This window comes from Gymnoscopelus braueri, assembly GCF_963280865.1.
Source record: "Gymnoscopelus braueri genome assembly, chromosome: 23".
Classification (NCBI taxonomy): domain Eukaryota; kingdom Metazoa; phylum Chordata; class Actinopteri; order Myctophiformes; family Myctophidae; genus Gymnoscopelus; species Gymnoscopelus braueri.
Window position 1 is genome coordinate 33,603,865 of NC_137625.1, and position 24,204 is coordinate 33,628,068.

Consider the following 24,204-nt stretch of genomic DNA (forward strand, 5'->3'; position numbering starts at 1 on the left):
TATCCAATCAGGATAGAGAACTCAGTCAGGATACAGATTAAACAAGTGAAATTGGAAGTGACGACACAAAGAAATGAGCAGACAACATTGGATCTGGGAACACTGAGTGAGGTGATAATTGTCATGCTGATGGTCGCCTTGACACATGCAGTAGCTGGGGCTGGGAATCGAACCTGGGAGTTTCTGCTTCCTTCCAGGCGGCCTCTCTACCCATCCAGCTATGGCTTCCTTACCTCTCATGGTGTGGTGTGGTATGGTTGAAGGTAGAGTTCCTTACCTCTCGTGGTGTGGTATGGTTGAAGGTAGAGTTCCTTACCTCTCGTGGTGTGGTATGGCTGAAGGTAGAGTTTCTTACCTCTCGAGGTGTGGTATGGTTGAAGGTAGAGTTGACGGCGGTGAGATTCATCCTGCGGGAGGATATTTCTCTTCCGTCTTCCTCGGCCATCATCACCATCATCCCCTTTGAGCCCAGCTCCACCCTGCCCAGCTCCTGCTGTCCGTTCAGCGAGGTGACGCTCCACGGGGTCGGACCTTCTGCGCCTTCGTTCAGCGAGTCCTTCAAGAGGAAACAGCAATGGATGGCTCAGGGCAGAGGAGAGAGCACAGCAACTTGCAATGGGCCTGGTCTTCAAGATACTCAAGGAACCAGAGCCCATGTACCTGTATAACTACTTCAAAAGAGTGAGTGATGCCCACGGGCACAACACAGAGGGAGTTTCACTGATCTCATTCCCCCCCAGATTCGGTACAAACATGGGGATGAATTCATTCTACCATTCTGCCACCAAAATGTGGAATGCCCTACCAACAGCCATCAAAAAAGTTGCCACTGGAAGAAATGAACCCCCACTGTTTTTCTGTAAATATACTTTTACTGTTCCTAGTATTGATGATTTCTTGTATAGTATTTTGTATGTCTTTAAAACGTCTTGATTAATTGAATACACAGGACCACAATGGAAACAAACAGGCTTTTTGTGTTATCCTTTAAGCATTATTATATAACTGTACCTTTGTACTTTTTGCAAACTGTTAATACAGTAAACTGTTAATAACAAAAACAGTGGGACCAGAAATTATGATATTTTAGAGCTCCTGAGCTCCCTGCAACTCCCTCATAACTCCAACCCTGTTTATAGGTGGTGCAAATGGAATATAGGAACATTGTGAGATCAAACCACATCCACTTCTAGAACCCAGCACCCAGAGAGGTGCTGCTACACCATGTACAGTATAAGAATAAGGATAAATACAAATAATAATAATATTACAAAATAAAGAATAATAAAGAATAAAATAACTTTGACTGGTGACCAGTGTTCAGCTGACCAGTTATGACACGTGAGCTTGTAGATATTTTGTCAAGAGGGAAATAATCAGGGGACTGAGTATAGATGCCCTATGGCGTTGGTTCTCAAAGTGGGGTCTGGGGACCCCCAGGGGTCCTTGGGGGATACCAGGGGGTCCCCAGCAAAATGTGTTAATAAAGCGTCACAATCATTTAACCTCTTTATCCATATTTTATACTTTGACTATTCAAAAATAGAAAAGCTAGCTTGTAGATCTGCTATTTTTTTTAATCGTGAAGATGTGTGCAAATCTTTGAATATATATATTTTCAAAGTGAACATTTGTAACTCAAATCTTTGCTTCACAAAATATTTTGAGATGGGGGTCCGCGGCCAAATACATATCATTTTGGGGGCCCTTGACATGAAAAAGTTTGAGAACCACTGACCTAAGGGACTCCAGTCAACTAAGTATAGGGTTTAAGTTGTTAAACAAAATGAATAGCCCCACGCCAACTCATCTGCCAAGTTTGATCCAAATCCTGTTAAAACTGTCCACGTTTTTGCTCTGACAGATAAACAAACAAACAAAACAGACGCTGTGAATAGAATCTAACCAGACATATACAGTTCTACTTACAGCTGAGAGAGGCTCTTGAAGTTGTCTGTCCAACTCCGTTTCCACCTCAGACTGTTTGGGAAGATCGAACGTCACCGAACTCTGTTTCACAAAAACGGGATCACACGTGAGCTTCACTGCCCCGCTCATCCCCTAGGAATACACATTGGCCCCGATTCATAAAGGGATTTACGACCATATTTTGTACGTACTGGCATTTAGGACAAATCCTACACCTGCAGTCGGATTCATAAACGTTTTTTGGTCTGTGTTTGGTGCGTCAGGTGCGCACGTTCTCAGGTCAGCCCCGAGGCTGTCTTACCAGGGCTGAAATGTGCGTATGTCTTTAGAATGCTTTATTCTTCATGCCAAAATCAATTACAACAGTGGCAAACCTCAAATAAAATATATATGTGACCAACATTTGTCAACACATATAAAAAATAAAAAATAAATGTCAAACGATGTATTGCTTGTAGCCTATGCATAATATAGACATGATGTAGATTCCACCGCTTTTTATTTATTTTCTAGGCTATCAGTTCCATTTAGAGCTGAATTATATAGGTCCCTCAGTGTGTTTGCCAGCGGGCCATCTGAGCCAAAGTGTCACGTAATAATAAAAATAGGCTATCATGCCTTAATGAAACTGCGGAGGGACTGACGCACCAGTGTCCGTGCCGCGGTATTAATTTGTAGGCTAATAGCCTACTGTAGGCTACTCTACTGTATATTGATCACATGAACGCCACACACAACAGCCTAATAAATGTTACCATCTGATGAGGAAACTATAGTGATGAAAGCTGTGTCCAGAAGATCCATTCCCCATTCAGACGTAGGACAGTGATATATTAATAAAAAAATAACTAATTTAATCAATAAGTAATCAATAAGCTCTGGTCCATAATCGAATAGCAGCGTTCCATCTTTTTACCTGTTAAACGTGAGCAATGTTATATCCTTTCCAGGTTATTAGTCTATTATTTGCTGGCGGGGTTAAACCTTTACACATTACGTTCAGCTGATCCATCGTGCAATAGTGGGACTCGCTTCCAGACAGATCAGAATGATGTTCAAGTTCTCTGTCAGTGTCAAGGCAATGCGCCCGACAGCTGTAAGTTTGGACGAGAAGTTAAACTTCTGCAACTCCGGTGTTGCCAGATTTTGTGAGAGAAATAAGCAACCAGGTCTATGAAAATAAGCCCAAAAGAAGCAACTGGCACTTAGGCCATTTAAGCACTTTAATTAAACCGTTGTGAGCTTGTAGATCTGTTATATTTAAAAAAAAAATCTTGTAATAAAATGTGGAATATTTGGAAGATTTTTTAAACATTCTAACAACACAAATCTGCCTCCAGCTGGCACAAAACATTTTCAGATGGGGCTTATAGGGATAAATTAGCCTACATTAACTTGGGGGTCCACGACATAAAAATATTTGAGAACCACCGGTTAAAACAATTGAACAATTGTGAAGCAAGCCCAAATAACCAACTACACTTTAGAAGCAAGCCCAAAAAACCGCACCCCACTCTGTTACCAATATTTAAAAGCAACTTTACAGAAAAATAAGCGCAAATTCGCTTATAATAAGCGGACATGGCAACACTGTGCCGTAAAGTGACGTTAAAGTTGGATGCTGTTGGATGCAGACTTCGAGATTAATCAGCTCCTACACCTGGTCATACGCACGTCTCTGTGATATACGAACCCCTTTGGGAATTGCACGTCCGTTTGTGACTACCAAAATACGAACTCCTTTACGAACTTTATTTACCCCATATTTACGACCCTCGTTATGAATCGGGGCCATTGTGTGTACCTCGTTCTGCACACACACTATGCACAGCAGCCATATTTGAAAGAAATTGGGGTATAAGGATCCCCACAACTCTGAGAGTGTACAAGTGGGAACCAAATGGACCCTTACGGTTCCATTTGGTTCCATTTGTACACTCTCAGAGTTACACACCCTTAAGGGGCCATTTGGAACCCCCTCGAGGAACCAAGAGAGGGTCCCTGGACCACACTTTGAGACCCACTGGTGTAGCAGAGTGTTTCCAGTGAGCCAACATGCACAATATCAGCCTCCCTCCCTCTCCCCCTCCCCCAGACTGCTTTTGTTTACATCCATGTCCACAACGTGGCTTCTGTGGTGCTCTGTGGATCGTCAACATAAGGTGAAAAGAGCGCTTAATTAATGAATGAATGAATAATAACTGGCAGAGAATGTGTTAAAGATAAGTCAAATGACATGATGGTCACAGCCCCACACAGAGTATAGTGTAATACCGTGAGTTCGGTGATGACGTTGGATCGGTGAACATCTTCCTCCTTATTGGTTCTCCTGGAGTCGTCCAGGACCTGAAGCAACTCCTCCATTCCGTCCTGGAGCAGCCTGTCAATCAACGCCTTCAGCAGGGACAGCTGGGAAATGGAATTTTTTTCTCCTTTCTTTAGTGATTACTGAACTACAGTAGGGAATCATTATTTTGGACATGATGACAACTGTAAAAATTTCTACGGTGAAACTCACCCTAATTCCATAGCCTTCAAACATCACCTCAATGTCCTGGAAGAGACGGAAACACATCGATCATTACTTTAATAACAATCATCAAATACATCATGTAAACCTAAGGGGTGCAACAGTTAATTGAACTAATCCATTATAAAAAGTAATAGATTTTTTTATCAAATACGGTACATATATGTTTTATTATAAAAAAAACACGCTTCTCGATTATGTTATTCACTGAAAAAGTAATCGATGGAATAACCTCTCAAGGAAAAAAAATCGATCGATGCAGTCCTGGTACTGTGTGTGCTAATAATGTAGAAAGGGAATTACACACAGCAATGCTGTATGACAGGGGTCTTCAGCGTTTTTCAAACCAAGGACCCCTTAGCTGAGAGAGAGACGAAGCAGGGACCCCCCCACCCCCCCCACACACTACATATTGAATTCATGTTAAATGTGTGTTTTCAGACATTTAACGACTTAAACCCACTTAAAATTGCAGATCTACAAGCTCACGACGGGTCTGCGATGTGTTGTGAGCTTAGATCTGCAATTTTTTGGCCAACGTTAAAATAAAGTCTATTTACCTTCATCTCAGTAGTCCTGCCAGGGGGACCAGCATCTCCCTGTAATGGAAGCAACACGATTAAATACTACAATTTACAAATGTCCTTTTTGCTGATAGAAAGACAATACATATACAGCGATTACCTTGTCTCCTTTGAAACCTGTTTCTCCCTTATCTCCCTGCAAGGACATAACACTTTTAGAATTGGACAACTGCTGAGCAACCATGTTAAATATGATCTATTTATCAGATATCCATCATCAGCCAGCGATGGAGCAGCTTACCTTTATACCCGCCGGACCCTAAAGTAGAGACAGAGACAGAAGCAACATAGAAACATGCATTTAGAATGCATGTAGATACAGTATAGAAACATGCATTCTAGTAGATACAGGCCAAGGACCCCCTAGCTGAGAGAGAGATGAAGCAGGGACCCCCTCTATATTGTAAAAAAAAATGTGTTTCAGATGAAACTTCTATCTATCTGTATAGGCTATAGGCTATAGCAAGGGTTCCCAAACCTTTCAGGCCATGAGCCCTATTAATAATCATATTTGAACTGGGGATCCCCACCCTGACAAGCACTTGGAATTGTAGGCATTACATTTAATTTGACTCGGTTCCCCAGATATATATTGTGAAAATAGCCAAGCTACGAGCTTGTAGATCGGCTATTTTCACAATGTTTGCCTCTTTCTTACGTAATATTAGACAATTTGGCCAATTTGGTGTTAAAAAGGTCTTAAAAGTTATTAAATTGTCAGTTTAGAAACGTGCAGATACCCTGTATACACTTATACTATGTTGGTTTGTTTACTGTTGAGTGAGAAAACAATGTTGCATATTAAGCTAATCATCTGGGGACCCCCCCAAAATCACCCACAGGTTGAGAACCACTGCACTAGAAAGCACCAAGGTTCCAAGAATCCTGAACGGAAGATACACATCTATTCTGAATGCATGTGAGACATATGCATTTAGAATGCATGTGAGACATGTGCATTTAGAATGCATGTAAGACACATGCATCATTTAGAATGCATGTACTGTAGACACATGATTTTATCGATTGCATGTAGATATGTGCATTTATATTGCAGGTAGATAGAGTAGAAACATGCATTTAGAATGCATGGCGCCCAGCTTACACCACACGCCTATTAATAAGCATATAACAGCAGCACACTGTGAAACGAACATGTCAACTTGTCAAGCCATGATATAATAACACCACATAGCTGTTGTTGACATGATGTGTTGTTCGTTATATCAGGTGCTAACAAGCAGTATTAATTAATACATATGGCACCCACAGCTACAACACTAGAGGGAGTGACCATGATATGGTACCTCCCACATTAAGAACAAACATGGGTAAGTTCTCATTCTACTGCTCTGCCACCAAAATGTGGAATGCCCTGCCCATCTGTGTCACTTCTTTGGCTTTTCAAAAATAGCATATCTACAAGCTCATAGTGCGGCACCGAGTGCTATGAGCTTGTAGACCTGCTATTTTTTTTTAAGAAATCGTGAAAATGTGTGAAAATCTTTGAATAATATATATATGTACATTTTTTACTCAAATCTTTGCTTCTGGGGGTCCCTGGAACATATAATTTTGGGGGTCCTTGACATGGAAAAAGTTGGAGCACCACTGATATAACAACATACTGTTAGGAATTAGAAATCATTGTATCATATGTATTTGGCCGTGGACCCCCATCTCATAATGTTTTGTTCCAGGGACCCCCATGAAGCAAAGATTTGAGTTACAACTGTTCGCATTAAAATAATTTGCATAATCAAAGATTTTTTTTTAAATAGACAAAGAAATCTAAAAATGACACAGATGCATTCCCGGTCTAAATGGGTTAATGTCTGACTGTACCTTAGTGCTGTTTACATTACGGACCAATTAAGTATTCAATCAATCAATCAATGAATCATGGTAGCTGTGGGCAGGTAAAACTGACCGGAGCTCCTGGAGGTCCCATCGGCATGGTGAAGGCTTGTCTGATCTCATCCACGGTGGCACCCTACCAAAAGACCAGACAGATTATCAGTTAAGATACAATAACTGTTACTTTTCAGGATTCAAACCAAAAAAATAGCAAAAGTAGCAGATCTACAAGCTCAAAACGCGTCACGTTGTGGACTACCCGACTAATCAGCATAGATTTTGAGCCCGGCCCAGACCGAAAACGTCGGGTTAGGTCGAGTAGGGTCCGGGCAGAATTTGAGAACTCCAGTAGAAACCAATGGGTGACATGAACGTTCCCTTCGTCCATAATTTTTTTACAGTCTATGGTCATGGCGCAATGCGCAAACTCTGTACGTAGCCTAAAATAACGCCCGGATTGCACCAGACCTGTTGTTTTAAGACCAACATGCCAATGGGCAACACAACATTATCACTCATAAAACAACACGAGAAATGTAACAACGATCCTTCCTACCTCTGGAGTGACCAGAACCTGTGTACCAGGTAAGCCTGGGGCTCCTGCTTCTCCTTTAGTCCCATCTTTACCCTGGTTTTAAACAAAGTAAACATATACAATTCACCAGCTGCTCTTATTTCATATCAGTGACTGAAAACTAAAATGTTGTTTTCACAACATTAATGAATCTAATGCATTCATGTTAATTTATATCGAGTTAAAAACCACAAGACTTTAATATCCCTTTACATTAATATTATTTCATATTAATGAGTTAGTTACATGACTTTAAATAAATGTAACTGACCTCAAAGTAATGCGACTTTTAATATGAAACAACATTAATGTAAGAGATTGTAATTTCATCTTTAATATGACTTACATTAGTGCCAGCTTCACCCTTTTCAGCCTGGAAGAAGAGAAAATGTATATGAACTCAAAATACTTGAATGTCGATTTCGAGTGTATATGTGTATGATGATATAAGAGAGATATTTGTTAGTAAGATGTCTTCTGTTTGTGGAAATTTCCTTGAGTTTGATGATTATGAAATATTTGAGATATGTTTTGTTAACTCTTTGACTGCGGACGACGCGATAACGCGTCAAGTGCTACTTTGTCCAGTTGGCCGTCGACGCGCTGGACGCGCTGGACGCGCGTTCATTGTTTAATCTCTGATTGCGCTATGCTGCTTAATATTCAATGTTATTCTCGAGTTCCACTTACTTCACGGACATCTGCATCCGGTTTCATGACCTGGATTCCGTTTCCGGTTTTTGATTCTTTTCCCCAGTCATTTTCGTCCAAAATAGGTAAATAAACGGTCTTTCACACGGTATGACGGACAAACGGACAGTTTCTCTTCTATAATCTATGGTCTGGGTGACGATCAGTCATCGCCGTCGTATATCACAACGTAATTTTCGCCGATCAAAACAATGGGGGGGACGTCACATCCGTTTTCATGTTTTTCCTTGTCTAATCTATGAAGAAGGGTGAGAGAGACCCAACGACATGATCAAAGCTGTCATGTGCTGCGCTCTAGTGGCGGATTTGTGCTGGGTCTTTACATTATGTGTCCTTAAATTATTTTCATGAGAAAAATTCAAAATATAAAAATAAAAAAACACGAAAATTGCTGGCACTGGGGGAGTACTTTATGAAAATACTCTGGCAGTCAAAGAGTTAAAGGAGCTTTTGTTGTGGCAGATTTTATTTGTCAAGCTTGGGAGAGAAGACAGAACAGTCTGTATAATTCTGAGGTATAATTCTGAGATGCAATTAAAAGTACCACGTGAAAACATTGTAAAACCTGTTATAAACGTAAAATGGTGTCTTATAAACCCATGAGGGTTGGGCACTTTGTGTGCAGGACACAGAAATAAAATTATCTATCTATCTATCTATATGTATTTTGGAATGTTGTGTTGTTTAGAATCTAAAAGACATAAACATGCTGATGATAAACTTTGGATAATAGTGTAATTGTAACTCAGAGAGTGCACAAATGAAACCAAATGGACCCTTACAGGGCATAGCAGTGGTGGCCATTTTGTGGTTCCACAGATACAAAACCCATTCATTTTTCCCATAGAGATTTCTGAAAATATTTAAGGCTTCCATTCAAGACTCACTTTTTTTTAACTTGTTTGTCGTTATTTTTATTAATCGTTGCTGTTGTTTTACCTTGTTGCACTGTATTTAATTCTGCCATTAGAAAGCACTTTGTAACTTTGTTTTGAAAAGTTTCATAAATAAGGTGTTATTATTATTATTATATAAATGATTTTAAGCCTGGAACGAGGCCATCCAGGCTTGATTCTGTGTCAAAAAATATTTTAATTAATATTATATACTATACTATATTATATCATATAATTTATATAAATATTTTCGGAAATCTGTATGTAAAATATGGGTTTTCTATCTGTGGCACCACAAAATGGCCACCACTGCCATGCCCTGTAAGGGTCCATTTGGTCACATTTGTACACTCTCATGGACACATGGATAAAGACATGAAAAAAATATAAAAACAAATGAAAAGCACCTTTTTGCCATCGTCTCCTCTCATCCCTCGATCTCCCTGTGTAAATAAAACATGAAAGATATATTTCATAAGACTTTCGTGAAACGTGGCATAACAAACAAACAATCCAATTAAAACGTTTGAAAAACTCACATCTTTCCCCGTCAGGCCTCTCTTCCCATCAATACCAGGTCTCCCCTGGAAAAACAAAACAAATGTTTTTTATGTTGTTTCAATAGCAGAACAATTGCATTAATTTGCAATTCACTTAAATATTGCCATATAGGCTTCATATTAAATAATGTAAAACTATGCCTTTTCGACGCATTTTATGTCAGCTTGTGGAAGATTTACCGGCGTCAGTACCGCGGGAAGTAGGTACCGAATTTAGGTGAACCGAATAAACCGAATTTAGGTGACAAAAAAAAAAAAAACCCCGACCAAAACGCATACCGCACCCTTAACCTAAAAGGTCTTCCCGCGGCTATGACCGGCGTTGTTGAGAGGATGTCTTATGTCGAATTTTATAGTAATTATACAATTCGGGGTAATTGTCAGATAAATCACGAATAGATTGAGACCATTAATAGCAGGGAGTGTTGGGCGGGAGGAGTAGGACCAAGGCTCTATGTCCTCCCTGTGCAACACACTCTCACTCCCCAAACGGCTTATCATGACTTATTTCGTCGACTAAAACTATGACGAAAAATGTTGGTCGACTACCTTTTTTCACTGACGAAAACTAAATAAAAACTAAGCTATGATGACTAAAACTACGACTAAATATACTGACAACTATAAACTAGACTAAAATGTTATGGAGGGACTAGTGGAGAAGAGATCCAGTAGAACTAAGATAAGTCATCATGGGTACCCTTCCAGTCATCTGGTGCCGTCCCGGGGCACTTCCGCACTCCAGGAATGCAGAGGTGTCGTTCTCAAACCCAAGACGTAAAAGGGTGACGGCTCCGCTAAAACAACTGTTAAAACGACGGAGGCGCACCGTCTAACATATCATTCTGTCAAACCCAAGGCGTAAAAGGGTGACGGCTCCGCAAAAACAACTGTTAAAACGACGGAGGCGCACCGTCTAAAGCGGACTTGAGCCACGAGATGCACCGCCGAGCGAGCCGTGTAAGGCGAGCGAGCCGCCGTGCCAAACGTTGCGAAGTCTGCTTCAGCCGACTCAGCGCCGTTCGAGTTAATGTCCCGGTAGGGAGAAAATCGTAACTCATATCCCCCTTAGTCAACATGTGCCGTTTCAGCACCCCTCCCTTCCAGTCAAACGGGTGACTTCTTGGGACGTCTGTCCCAAGAAGTCACCTGTTTGCCGTCTTGGGAGTGAGAATGCGTTGTCCTCCCAGTGGGGGTTCCTCACCAGAGGTGAGTCATAAGGATACAACAGCAGTGACAACCAAATGTGTGTGGGGAGGAATTAATTACGAATAACGAAGAAAAATTGATAAAAAGAAGGAAAAAGAGAACAAAGAAATGAATCATGGATAGTAGTGTCCTCCTCATAGTGCTCATACACAGGATATAAAGTACATTAATATAAAACAGAAAGATACTCACTGGTGTTCCTGGTAAACCAGGCATCCCTGCAATCCCCCCTCGACCTTGGTCTCCTCTTTCTCCCTTCTGTCTCACACACACACACACACACACACACACACACACACACACACACACACACACACACACACTCTTAAAACGTGCTTCTACCGTAAAGGTCTATTCGTAGTGTTTATCTATGCCTTCTCCTCTATCTGCTTTATCTGATTGAAGTGTTGCTTACTTGATCATTACGTTCTGCTATTTAAACAGACATAACGGTATTATACTGTTAACATTTGACCACAAACGCTAAGAACGTTATTTAGATAGCATGTCGTTTAGAAAGATGCTAGGTTTGATGTTTACCGGGGCATCCCAGTTACTTTGTGGACTACCACTTATTTTTGGTTAAAACAAAAAGCTTTTTTCTTAAAAGGTTAAAGCAATATATTCTGATAGTAATCATTACTATAGTGTTCAGTAACAGGAGTCTCCCTGTCTCTCCAGCTCTTTAATAAACAGAAAATAAATTTTCAGGTAGGTGACAAAATGTCAGCCAATCAGGAGAGAGGACCCATTCATCTGCTTCATTTTTATAGTGTTCCAGTTCCAATTGTGTCAGCTCATTTCTTTGTGTCATCACTTTCAATTTCACTTGTTTAATCCGTATCCTGACTGAGTTCTGAGCTGGAGAGACATGGAGACTCCTGTTACTGAACAAACACTTATTGCGATGATTACTGTCAGAATATAGAGCTATTTAACACTGTTACTGAACAAACACTCTATAGCAAGGATTACTATCACAATAGAGCTATTTAACACTTATTTTAACCAAAGAAAGTAAATGAGCCAATTGTACCATTTGGCTCATGGGGTCAGCTGCAGAGAAAAACATATTACATTCTTACACAAATAAAACAGTATACTCACCAGACCGGTTTCCCCCCTCAGGCCCTGTTCACCCTGTAGTTAGAAAACAATCTTTAAAATTTCAACGCAATCGTCAATTGTGTTTATGTAATAAACTGTTAATAATACATGGCGGCCCCACAGGCAGATTTTATTTATGCCCGAGGCTTCCTTCCTAAAATGTATTATCAGTGAACCCGCCTAGCATATCCATGAGAAATTCATCACATTGACATTTTCAGTGTTTTGAAATTAACCTGGACTGATTTTTTTGTTTATTTATTTGTTCAAATAAAATAAACATAAAAAAAAGGAAAAATCACGGTCCTCTCACGCATTAGAAGGACATTATAATGCGTGAGGGGGCTGTGATTTTTCCATTACTTTTTTCATTATTTTTAAAAATATATTTGTACTGTTTATTTTATTTGAAAGTGAAATATCCCTTTAACACATTTTGCCGGGGACCCCCCTTTGAATAGCACTAAGACTGGAGGGTTTAAGTGGCGAGTTGTAAATGTGTGAGACAGTCAGTCAAACCTTGGATCCTGGTTTCTCCCCTCCATCTCTTGATGGTCCAGGCGCTCCCTGTGAAGCAGAAGAAGGATCAGATAATTAACAACTCATCATTTAGACAAGCAACAGACACTCCTATGCAAAGTGCAAGATCACACATGACCAACAGAACTGTATAAGAGGTCCAATAATTAGACTGAGACTGCAATCATTGATTATTTCCTTAGTGATTATGCTACGATTACTTGTGTCTTTTAATTATTATTTTAAATATTATTATTATTATAAATGTATTTCTATGAAAAAATCAACATAGATTTTTAAAAATATTTTTTCTTCTTGAAATCTATTATCTTTTACAATAGATCAGTTCGATTAACTGATGCACCCCTAATACAACTATTTAATGATATTAATATAAATGGAGCACATTCACAACTCATTCATTTATTATGCGTTTACTGTATGTAGTATTGTTGCTGTCGGGCAGAAACCTCTAATCTCCATAAATTAACGAGCCACAAAACAACACAAAACATCAAAAGTAGGAGATCTGAGCTTGTAGATCTGCTATTTCTTTTGCTAATTCTTTATTTGAATCCTGAAAAGTAACAGTTTTGGACATATGAGGTTTCCACCCGACAGAGACGATATACAGTACAGTAGATGAACCATTATGATTCTGACAGTACCTGGATATTTATTAAAAAGATTATTAATCATACCAAAGCTGGTCCTGGGGGTCCAGGTTTACCTTCAGGTCCCTGTGGAGAGAGTTTCATGCATGTTTCAGTATCACATCCATTCATTTTTTAGGAGGATGCACCGTATGCAGTGGTGGAAAAAGTACTCACATGTTTTACTTAAGTAAAAGTATCAACACTGCAATACTCTAAGTACAAGTCTGGAATTCAAAATTTACTTGAGTAAAAGTACAAAAGTATTGGTATCAAAATGTACGTAAAGTACCAAATGTTTTCAAATGTATGACAGGTATTCAAATCTTTTGAAAATAGCCGATCTACAATCTCACAATGTGTCGCATCGCGACGCATTGTGAGATTGAAGATCGGCTATTTTCAAATGGCCGAAATGTATATAGCCTACTGTAGGGCTGAAGTGGTTAATGTTTTGTAATAATAGTCAAAATCTACAAAGTAACTACTGTAGTAACTAAAGTTTTCAAATAATTGTAGTGAAGTAAAAGTACAACATTTGGCTCTGAGGTACTGTGAAGTAGAAAGTAAGGTACTATAAAAGAGAACAGAAAAATTAGAAATACTCCAGTAAAAAATACCTCAAGTAAAAAATACCTCAAAATTGTACTTAAGTACAGTACTTGAGTAAATGTACTTAGTTACTCTACAGTGTAGAGTAACTAAGTACATTTAGAGTCTACATTTAGAGTCTACAACACTGACTGTAGCACTTCATTTGTTTTCTTTGCACTCCACTTATGTGACCATTTTACCAAGTTGTTTGTTGACCAGGGCGGTGGTTGTCAAACTTTTCAGGCCGCGACCCCCCAAAATAATGATGTTTGAACTGGGTACCTTCATGCGTCTGATATTGCCTTCCTATTATTTGACTTGTTTTGTCTTCGGTGTATCTTTCTGCTCTACTCTCTCCTCCCTGTTCTAACTCTTTCTCACCCACTCTTGTACACCTGTAATCGTGTGATGTGTCAACGAGTTTGATTCTACAGCATCTGCAAACCCGTTATTTAACCCATTAAAACCGGGAACGCATCCGTGTAACCACTTTAACCATTATTTTATACTTTGGCTAGTCAATAATATTATATATACAAGCTCACAGCGCGGCACCGAGTGCAGCGCTGTGACCTTGTATATCTACTTGTAGATCTACAAAATTGTTTTGAAAAATCGTGAACATTTTTGCAAATCTTCAAATATATATATTCTTTACATTTTTTAAACATTTTTAACTCACATCTTTGCTTCTGGGGATTCTACAAAATGTCTCCTAAATCCTAACAGTTAAAAAAAAAAAAACGTATGTTGCTATACATCAGTGGTGCTCAAACTTTTTCATGTCAAGAACCACCCAACATGGTATGTATTTGGCCGCGGACCCCCATCTCAAAATGTTTTAGTTCCAGGGACCCCCCAGAAGCAAAGATTTTAGTTAAAAGTGTATATATTCAAAGACTTGCACACATTTTCACGATTCTTTTTTTCAAAAATAGCAGATCTACAAGCTCATAGTGCGGCACTCGGTGCCGCGCTATGAGCTTGTATATCTGCTATTTTCTATTAGCCAAAGAAATGTAAAAAGATGCGTTCCTGGATTAAATGGGTTAAAGGCCTATTTTTAACCTAGAATCCTATCATTTGTGTAGACATAACAGACATAACACTTCTCCGTGTGGACTGTGAGAGCAACCCTCTCAGTCTCCACCAGCCTTCATAAAACACATCGAAAAGAGTCTTTCCAGAGCCTTTTTAAACTTTTCACGTCCTCCTCACACTAGAGAAAAGGATTCCGGTTAAAAATCTGTGACGTTGCCAATAATTTGATGACCAGCAGCGGTTCGGGTAGGAGACACAAAGGAGACTCTTTGTGTCTCCTACCGGATCCGCTGCCGGTCATCAAATTATTGTCTTTGGAATGTGACAAAAAATAATAAATATCCATGAATTCAAGTCTCCATGTGGTGACTAATCAATAGAAAAAAAGTCATTTTGGGGGTGAACTATCCCTGTTGACCCCAAGGATCTATACTAGGCCTGTTTTCGCCCTACACTAAATTTATACATTGTAGTGAAAACATTCTGCATAATGAGTACTTTTACTTTTGGTACTTTAAGTATATTTTGCATATTTTTTTGTATATTTTGATGCCAATACTTTTGTACTTTTACCCGAGTAAATTTTGATTACCAGACTTGTAATGGAGTGTTTCTACATTGCCGTATTGATACTTTTACTTAAGTAAAGTTCCACCACTGTGTAATTGTAAACTCACCGTAGGACCAGGCAGACCTGTCTCTCCTCTCAGCCCAGGCTCTCCCGTTTCACCCTGATGCACAATAGAATACAACACAATAGGTTTCCAAATACATACTGTTGTATATTGCATATTATCGTTGTTGTCTGGCAGAAACCTCTTATGTTTTTTTCCCCGTCAATTAATGCCCTACGATTACTTGATCATACTACAGCATCACACAAAAGCATCAAAACAGACAGAGACAATATTATGATATTTTGAGATGTATTTTTCAGTGCCGTTACCTTAATCCCCAGTACGTTGTTGTCTGTGGAGATGGACTAAACACAAAGGACATAAAGTCACATTCAATCAAGTTGCAGAGGCTCAAGTAAATAGTACAAATAGAAGTAAATAGAGGGTTTGAAATTTGGTGCGAATATCCAATAACTGATTAATTGCATGGTCAAATCAATATAACAATACATTGCGATTCTGGGAGCAGATGCAAAACAAAATATTACCTGTTGTCATTAAGCCTATTGATGCACATAATTGGTTCAAAAAGCCTATAAATGTAGTAAACATGTATTTTACTTGAAGCAACACTATGTAACTTTCCTCTTCTACCCCGGATTTGAACCCGGTTTCCTGCGCAAGTGTGCTGACATTGTTAACAATAGAGCCGGCCTGCTTGCTCATGGGGATAAATTGAATCTTGATGAACCGAATCAAAATTCGTGTCAGATCCTGTGTCTAGGTGAGACATGAGCTTTGACACAACCTAAATGTCTCAATAGAAGAGCAGGGAGACAAAATACAACCACCCCAATTGTATAAGTTATGTTGTATTAACATACTCTACCATACAGTAGGCCTGACCTCGACTAAGTCGACTAGTCGACTGGTTAGTCGCGGGGGGTCCGAGTCGACTAAGTGTCTCTTAGTCGACTCTTTTTTTTTAAGGGCCAAAAATGTTTTAAATTGTTTTTTGGCCAAGTCTACACCTGCAACCACACGTAACTTCCACTTTATTCTTCTTATTCCTCGTCTTTGTATTGGTATTGTTTGTGTTGGAGCGCCTCAGTGCGGCTGCAGAGTTCATGTGCAAGATAGAGAGATAGAGACATAGAGATAGAGACACTAGAAACTCTGCTGGAGACAAAACAAACTGTGTAGACGTGGCCCTTTGAAATAAAATGTATTTTGGCACAGTCGACTATTGGCAATTAGTCGCCAATTAGAGTCGACTAAACAAATCTAGAGGTTACGAATGTAACCCCGGTTTTAGTAGGTTCGGAGTTTACTACTCACTATGGGATATCAGCGCCCTCAGGCGATGAGACAGAGCAACACACACGCTCCCGGTGCCAATACTGATTGGCTAAGGGTATGTCACGAGTCCGGAAGACCCGGGAGTATAAAGCTCCCTCGTGACGTAGGCTCTTCCTCTTAACATTCTCCTCTCTGCAAGCCAAATGCGCACAGAAAGGGGTGTCTGGTGAGTAGTAAACTCCGAACCTACTAAAACCGGGGTTACATTCGTAACCTCTAGTTTTACCACGGTTCTCCGTTTACTACTCACTATGGGATTCATAAACCCCCCTTGAGGTAATGAGCCACACAACCCTGACAACCCCGCACGCCCCTCAGCTCCTAGGTCACGTCCCCCCCGGACGTGACCTAAGACCCCCAGGCCATAGGTCCACGACCTCACGGCCCCTGGGCGCCCCCCCAGCCCACCGGGCTGGGGTGCGGGATAGATAACAAGAGTAGGCCCTGACAGACTCTAGAGTCTGCCCTATTTACTAACAGGCAGACACAGTCCAACCTCATAATAATGAGGAGCAGGGCCCTATCCCCAAGACACAGCCCTGCTGGTCCCAAGGAAACCTAAAGAGGAAGTCGGAAGATATGGAGAAAAGGCCCCAAGCCTACTCCCTATCCTCCACTGACCTGGAGGCAGCAGCCACACCCAGGACAGCGTGCGCCATTGATGACACCGCCACGTCCAGACTGTAAAAGGTGACGACCAATTTGCAGCCGCACAAATCTCCTGGATCGAAGCTCCCTTGTAGAGAGCCCAGGACGTAGCCATGCCTCTAGTAGAGTGGGCCCTCAGACCCCCCGGGACAGGGACACCACTACTCACATAAGCCAGCTTAATGGCATCACGGATCCATCTAGAAAGCGTCGCTTTGGTGACCGCCTTCCTCTGAACCCCCACGCCAAAAGAGACAAAGAGTTGTGTCGATGAGCGACTGGCCGCCGTCCTCTGGCAATAGAGCTTCAAGCTCTCACCGGGCAGAGGCAATGTAACCGCCTGTCCTCCGCCGAAGCGAAGGGAGGCGGATGAAAATCCACCAATTCAACCGGATCTGGGGCCACCACCCCGGTCTTTGTAACGAACGCCAGGTTTGGTTTAAGCAAAACCCTCCTGTCGTTGTTCAGAAAATTCATGCACTCCGGGCTCACCGAGAGCGCATGCAAGTCACTGACCCGTTTAGCCGTGGACAGGGCCACCAAAAGGACCGTTTTTAGACTAATGACCTTCAGGTCCATAGACTCAAAAGGCTCGAACGGGTGACGGCACAGTGCCTCCAGCACCACCGTCAACTCCCAGACTGGGAACAGTGGCCTGTTGACCGGTCTAGCCCTTCTGGCGCCGTTCATAAATCGGCGCACGAAGTTATGCTGACCCACCGTCTTGCCATCGTCGAAACCTAGGTGGCAAGCCGAAATGGCAGCCAAATACACTTTCACCGTCGAGAAGGATAAACCCTGATTTAGCCTTCCCTGCAGAAAGTAAGAATGCTACACATCGAGGCCTGGAAAGCCACCACCACTGGTGACTGTTCCAACCCCCATCTGACCTCGTAAGCATTCCTCGTGGACACGGCCCTTGCGCCCTGGATGGTAGCCATCACGTCAGGGGGAAGGCCACACGAGCTCAAATTCACCCTCTCACGGGCCAGACCCATAGGTCTAGGTCCTGAGGGCGTCCCCCCTCCCTGCCGCAGCAAGTCCCTGCCGACAAGGAGGGCCCAAGGCACGTCGTGAAGGAGAGGAGTTATCTCCTGACCTCTACGTGTCCCATGCTGGGGCCACCAGCAACATCAACAACCCTCGGAGCCTGACCCTCCCCCACATGGGGAGGATCAGCTCTATTGGTGGGAAAGCATAAAGCAGTTCGTTCAGGAGGCTCGGCACCTGGAACGCCTGAATGGACGCGAGACGTGAGTCGCATCACAGCGCCATCTCGCACGCCAATCCGTCCAACACCAGGGAGGCCAAACCTCCCTGCTTGTTGACATAGCACATGGTCGCGGTGTTGTATGTTCTGATCGAGACAGAACAACCCGGAAACCGAGCACCGAACTGTTTGAGAGCGAGGAAAAACCCCGTGAGGCTGGCGTCCGTGGTGATGACCTTCTGTGATATCACAGCGCCTATACTGACCCCCTGGGACAGAAAAGCCACCTGCGACCACGATCCGAGTGTCTCCACGACACCCTGGAAACACCACCACTTGCTGAAAGCCTGAGGTGAGTGGGATCCGAAGAGCCCGCTGCCACCTCTATACAGGTCTCATGTAGAACCTGCCCAAGCGGATTAGGTGAATGACTGAAGCCATGAGACTCACCGCCTGCATGCCTAGTTTGTAAGTGACTTGACGCCCTACGCGAAAAGACCTCACACAAGCTAAGACGCTGTCTAACCTGCCCTTGGACAGCCGCGTTCTGAGCGTGTTCGAGTCCAGCGAGATCCCCCAGAAGGTGGTCCGCTGAGATGGAACCAGAACGCTCTTCTGGACGTTGATTGTGAACATAGCGACGTCAGGTGGGAGAGGGCCACGGCCGTGTGCCGTGCCACCTCCTCCTCTGAGCCAGCAATTAACCAGTCGTCGAAGTTATGTCGACAGACCGATCCCCTGTCGCCGCAGTGGAGCTATGGCCGCATTGGTACACTGCACGAGCACTCGCAGGCTCAATGACATACCAAAGGGAAAAACCGTGTACTCGTACACTCCCCTTTGTAGCCGAAGTGCAGGAATTCTCTGTGCGGAGGCCAGACTGGAACGTGGAGGCAAGCAACCTAGAGGTTGATGCCCGCCCATCAGTGCCCCTGATGTACCGTTTTGCAACAGCTTTTACGGTCGTCAACCAAGAAATGGATACTTGTTGAGGCCCTTCAGATTCAGAAAAGGCCGTACGCCCCCCCCCTTTTTCTCACCAGAAAAAGCTTTGAACAGAAACCCAGTCGGTTCTGATTCGTAGATATTTCTCTGGTAACGCTCATGCTCAAGAGAGAGAGAGAGAGAACCTTCTCTCTTAGAGTCGTGGCTGCTTTTATCTTCCGCATGAGAGAGACACACTCGTCTGACATAGGAAGTAACACAAGGCATGTGGAAAACACACCAGTTCAACCACAATGTGTTGTTGTTGTTCAGGGGAGCCTGGCCAGTACAACCACAGTGTGTCACTGCCGTACTGAGCTTAACCAGTAAACACAGTGCAACGCTGATGTACTGGGATAAAAACAGATTCGGATTGCAACCCTCCCAAAAGCTGCTCACCGAGCGAGCGAGTCGGGAGGGGGCGCTGCTATTATCAGTCCCGTGGGCAACGTGCACATTTCCACGGGGACCGATGACGTCGCCACGCGGTCCAGCGGACTCGTACTGTGGCGTCCATTAGAGACCGTTAGTGTCTGCCATGCTGTGAAACAGGCCTGTCAGGCACAAAGGGCTCATAGAGGAGGCCATCGACGCCCAGGGACCCCCTGGGACCCCTAGCGTCGTGACCTCCTGACCGGGGCTGGATTACGTGCTTGTGTATTTTAAGACATTTTTAATGGAACAAAATAAAGCACAGAGACAGTGTAAAACAACATAAAAAGTTTAACATACTCTTATGAAAACCCTTTATGTGTGTCTCAAAGCACTCAATGAACCTGAGCCTCCATCGTGGTAGTGTAGAAAAAGGGCTAACTAGCTTAGTTTGTAAGCTTAGCCTGGTCTAGTCTAGCCTAGCTACAGGTCGCTTTTAGCCTTTAGCTGCTACCTGTAGCTGTTTGGCTAACCAAGAATGAAGGAGAGCTATGCCCACCGCAGCGTTGTTTTAGGGGACTGGCTAAGCGCTGCACCAAAACAACACTGCTCTTTAACTGTGTCGATGTTAGTGAGGCTAGTCAGCCGCTAAGTGAAACAACATCAGCCTGACTCTATGGGCTCATAGAGGAGGCCTTCGACGCCCAGGGACCCCCTGGGACCCCTAGCGTCGTGACCTCCTGGCCGGGGCTGGATAATGTGCTTGTGTATTTTAGTACATTTTTAATGCAACAAAATAAAGCACAAAGACAGTGTAAAACAACATAAACAGTTTAACATACTCTTATGAAAACCCTTTATGTTTGTCTCAAGGCACCCAGTGAACCTGAGCCTCCACCGTGGTAGTGTAGACAAAGGGCTAACTAGCTTAGCCTGTAAGCTTAGCCTGGTCTAGTCTAGCCTAGCTACAGGTCGCCTTTAGCCTTTAGCTGCTACCTGTAGTTGTTTGGCTAACCAAGAACGAAGGAGAGCTATGGCCACCACGTGTTGTTTTAGGGTACTGTCTAAGCACTGCACCAAAACAACACTGCTCTTTAACTGTGTCGATGTTAGTAAGGCTAGTCAGCCACTAAGTGAAAACAACAGCAGCCTGACTGGAGGCTATGCCAACCTAGCATACCATAGCTAGTAATAGTCACGGCTAACTCACCAAGAGTGAAGAGACGTTGACATCCATTTCCATGGAAACAGGTGACGTCGACACCTAACCCACGGGGCCCGTGCAAGCGTGGGGGTCACGTGACTGAGTACGGAAGCATTCCACGCTGCTCCCTTGTGTTTACAAAGTCCGTCGCCATCTTGTCTAGGCTTCTTGGCCTGGCTAAAGGAAGCGACGGAGCCACCTCCACCAAAGGAAGCACTCTGTCGCCCTCCAGAGGCTGGCGTGACACGGTGCTTGGCAGGTTGTAAATATTGGGGTGACCTTCGACCCGCGCCGACATCTTGCAAACCTTCCTTCCCACAGTGGGCCTCTGGCGCCCTCTGCCGGATGGATGGTAGAATTGGATTTTTTTTGGCGTGACCCATGTACACTGGCGTATAGAATTAGCAATGGGTTTATTACCTTTGTCTTGTTCATATCATGCACAGTATTCATCCCAGCAGCGTTTGGAAAGTCACCAAGGGACTTTCCAAGCGCTTTGGGCTTATAAGGGGTGGTTATCAACACGGGGACCACCTAGTGATCCCTATGCATCGATGCACCCCGACAGTTGTCGAAAACAGGCAGAGAGAAGTATCCCATTATTGTCTATCATGCTGTGAAGGCAGGCCTGATAGGCACAATGGGCTTATAGAGGAGGGCATCGACGCCCGGGGACCCCCAGGGACCCCTAGCGTCGTGACCTCCTGACCGGGGCTGGATAGTGTGCTTGTGTATTTTGGGAAATTTTAATGGAACAGAATAAAACACAGAACAGTGGAAACAGCATAAACAGTTCAACATACTCTTATGAAAACCCTTTATGTGTCTCAAAGCACCCGATTGTAGCCTCGTTCTTCGTGGTACAGACGCCGGCTCTGAAGAGGCTAACGAGCTGGTGTTGTCCTAGCAAGCTAAGCTAGAACAGCGCTGCTAACAACCTGTTGCTTAGTGAGGCTAGCCATTCGTTGAAACCAGCCGCCACAGGTTCGAGGATCTCTTCCTCGGTGGCTGCGGGAGGTTCTCCCCGTCCGGGGCTCGTCGTGGACACCTCCTGGGTGTCCTGGTACGACGGGAGCTCCAGGAAATCTTCCCCGTCCTCCGCCATGTCGTCATCGTGAAGAGCCATCGACTCCTCGCTGGCAGGGGGGGAGGGAGGGCCGCTGCTAGCATGCCGCGGTGGGGACAAGCCCCCATCGCAGCAGCAGCGGCGGGAGGTGGCGTCAGCGTCGTGGACGCTTGACGCTCTAGTCTTGGCATCGGCACCGGTGGGGGTCCCATGAGCCGGGGGGCCGCTCGTGCTGCCCGACTGGGGTCCCCGGTCCGGTGGCGGTGGAGGTCTCACCGTTATCTCGTCTAGTCCAGCCGACCAGGGTCCTAGCCCTGACGAGCCGAGCGTCAAGTTGAGAAACGGTTAACCTCGTGCAGTTAGGGCACGCATCTGTCTCACCCGGGTGGGTCCTGGCGCAGAACGCGTGATCGACCCCCAAGCAGTGGATGAAGACGCGGTGGGAGTCGTCTGCGGCGATGAGGGGGTCGCATTCCGCGACCCCGCAACTCCTCGGTGGTTCCATCTTGGTCCTCGGTCTGGGAAAACAACAGGCTAAAGCCTAGCCAGTAGCGTAGCCTAGTAGCTGCTAGTATTAGCCTAGCCACTGAATGAATGAATGAGCTAGTAGCTGCTAACCGGTGTTAGCAGCTAACCGGCTTTTTCAGCTAACCGGCTTTTCCAGAACAGACCAAGAAATAAGGAAAACTGAGAGGATAGGTAAATAAATAAATACTTAATAATAATTTCCGGGAGAAAACTTATTTGCAAGGATTTTCCCGTGGGGATATACTCCGTATTCCCGCGTTGGGTTTAAGTTGAAACATTTCTTGCTTTGTTGTGTGTGAATTTCTGCGCATTCGCTTGCAGAGTGGAGAAAAGAGGAAGAGCCTACGTCACGAGGGAGCTTTATACTCCCGGGTCTTCCGGACTCGTGACATACCCTTAGCCAATCAGTATTGGCACCGGGAGCGTGTGTGTTGCTCTGTCTCATCGCCTGAGGGCGCTGATATCCCATAGTGAGTAGTAAACGGAGAACCGTGGTAAAACCTTAGTCGGGGACAGGCCTACCATACAGATTGTATAAGTTATATTGTATTAACATACTCTACCATACAGATTGTATAAGTTATATTGTAATAACATACTCTACCATACAGATTGTATACGTTATATTGTATTAACATACTCTACCATACAGACTGGAGAAAATTACATTTTAGTCATTCTACAGAAGTGGGAGAAGTGTCATAAAAACCTATGACCTTGTGGGAGAACAGAGCATAAAGACCTAAGGCCTTGTGGAGAGAACAGAGCATAAAGACCTATAAGGCCTTGTGGAGAGAACAGAGCATAAAGACCTATAAGGCCTTGTGGAGAGAACAGAGCATAAAGACCTATAAGGCCTTGTGGAGAGAACAGAGCATAAAGACCTATAAGGTCTTGTGGAGAGAACAGAGCATAAAGACCTATAAGGTCTTGTGGAGAGAACAGAGCATAAAGACCTATAAGGCCTTGTGGAGAGAACAGAGCTTAAAGCTGAAGATCAAGCTGCTCTTACCTGAGCTCCACCAGGAGGGCCCGGTTTCCCCTTTGGAACAGAAGCACAAGTTGTAAACCACGCTGAAAGTGTGATATGTACAGGAGGGGGTCTTCAATGTTTGTCAGGCCAAGGACCCGTTAGCTGAGAGAGAGATGAAGCAGGGACCCCCCGCTAACTACTTATTGAATACAATTGTGTTGCAGATTAAAAAAAAACATGTCATAGATTTCATAGACTTGTTTGACAGCACTGTCATGATGGATTCATGTCAGCGTGTATTTTCAGACATTTAACCACTTAAACCCTCAATACTTAGTAAACTTGACCTTCCACTATGTACTTGGTCTGCTCTTTTTTCCCTCTACACCAAACCAAGCCGAAAATAGCCGACCTACAAGCTCTGTGATCTGCTATTTTTGGCTAAAGTTCTCAGAATAGTAATGAATTAATAATTAATA

General features: G+C 43.4%; 1 protein-coding gene across 1 annotated transcript in view; it reads right to left on the bottom strand.

The window, feature by feature from the left end:
- col7a1l (collagen type VII alpha 1-like) overlaps positions 1 to 24,204 on the bottom strand; it is a 161,194-nt gene that overhangs the window by 48,840 nt on the left and 88,150 nt on the right. The window contains exons 53-71 of the mRNA XM_080421195.1: positions 23,765 to 23,794; positions 15,711 to 15,746; positions 15,442 to 15,495; positions 13,178 to 13,216; positions 12,477 to 12,524; positions 11,958 to 11,990; positions 11,043 to 11,108; positions 9,621 to 9,665; positions 9,489 to 9,524; positions 7,821 to 7,847; positions 7,457 to 7,528; positions 6,974 to 7,036; positions 5,285 to 5,302; positions 5,144 to 5,179; positions 5,020 to 5,058; positions 4,448 to 4,483; positions 4,204 to 4,338; positions 1,930 to 2,010; positions 356 to 556 (exon numbers count right to left, since the gene is read on the bottom strand). Of these exons, the coding sequence (XP_080277321.1) occupies positions 356 to 556; positions 1,930 to 2,010; positions 4,204 to 4,338; positions 4,448 to 4,483; positions 5,020 to 5,058; positions 5,144 to 5,179; positions 5,285 to 5,302; positions 6,974 to 7,036; positions 7,457 to 7,528; positions 7,821 to 7,847; positions 9,489 to 9,524; positions 9,621 to 9,665; positions 11,043 to 11,108; positions 11,958 to 11,990; positions 12,477 to 12,524; positions 13,178 to 13,216; positions 15,442 to 15,495; positions 15,711 to 15,746; positions 23,765 to 23,794 (1,095 nt within the window). The remainder of the gene's footprint in view (positions 1 to 355; positions 557 to 1,929; positions 2,011 to 4,203; positions 4,339 to 4,447; positions 4,484 to 5,019; positions 5,059 to 5,143; positions 5,180 to 5,284; positions 5,303 to 6,973; positions 7,037 to 7,456; positions 7,529 to 7,820; positions 7,848 to 9,488; positions 9,525 to 9,620; positions 9,666 to 11,042; positions 11,109 to 11,957; positions 11,991 to 12,476; positions 12,525 to 13,177; positions 13,217 to 15,441; positions 15,496 to 15,710; positions 15,747 to 23,764; positions 23,795 to 24,204) is intronic.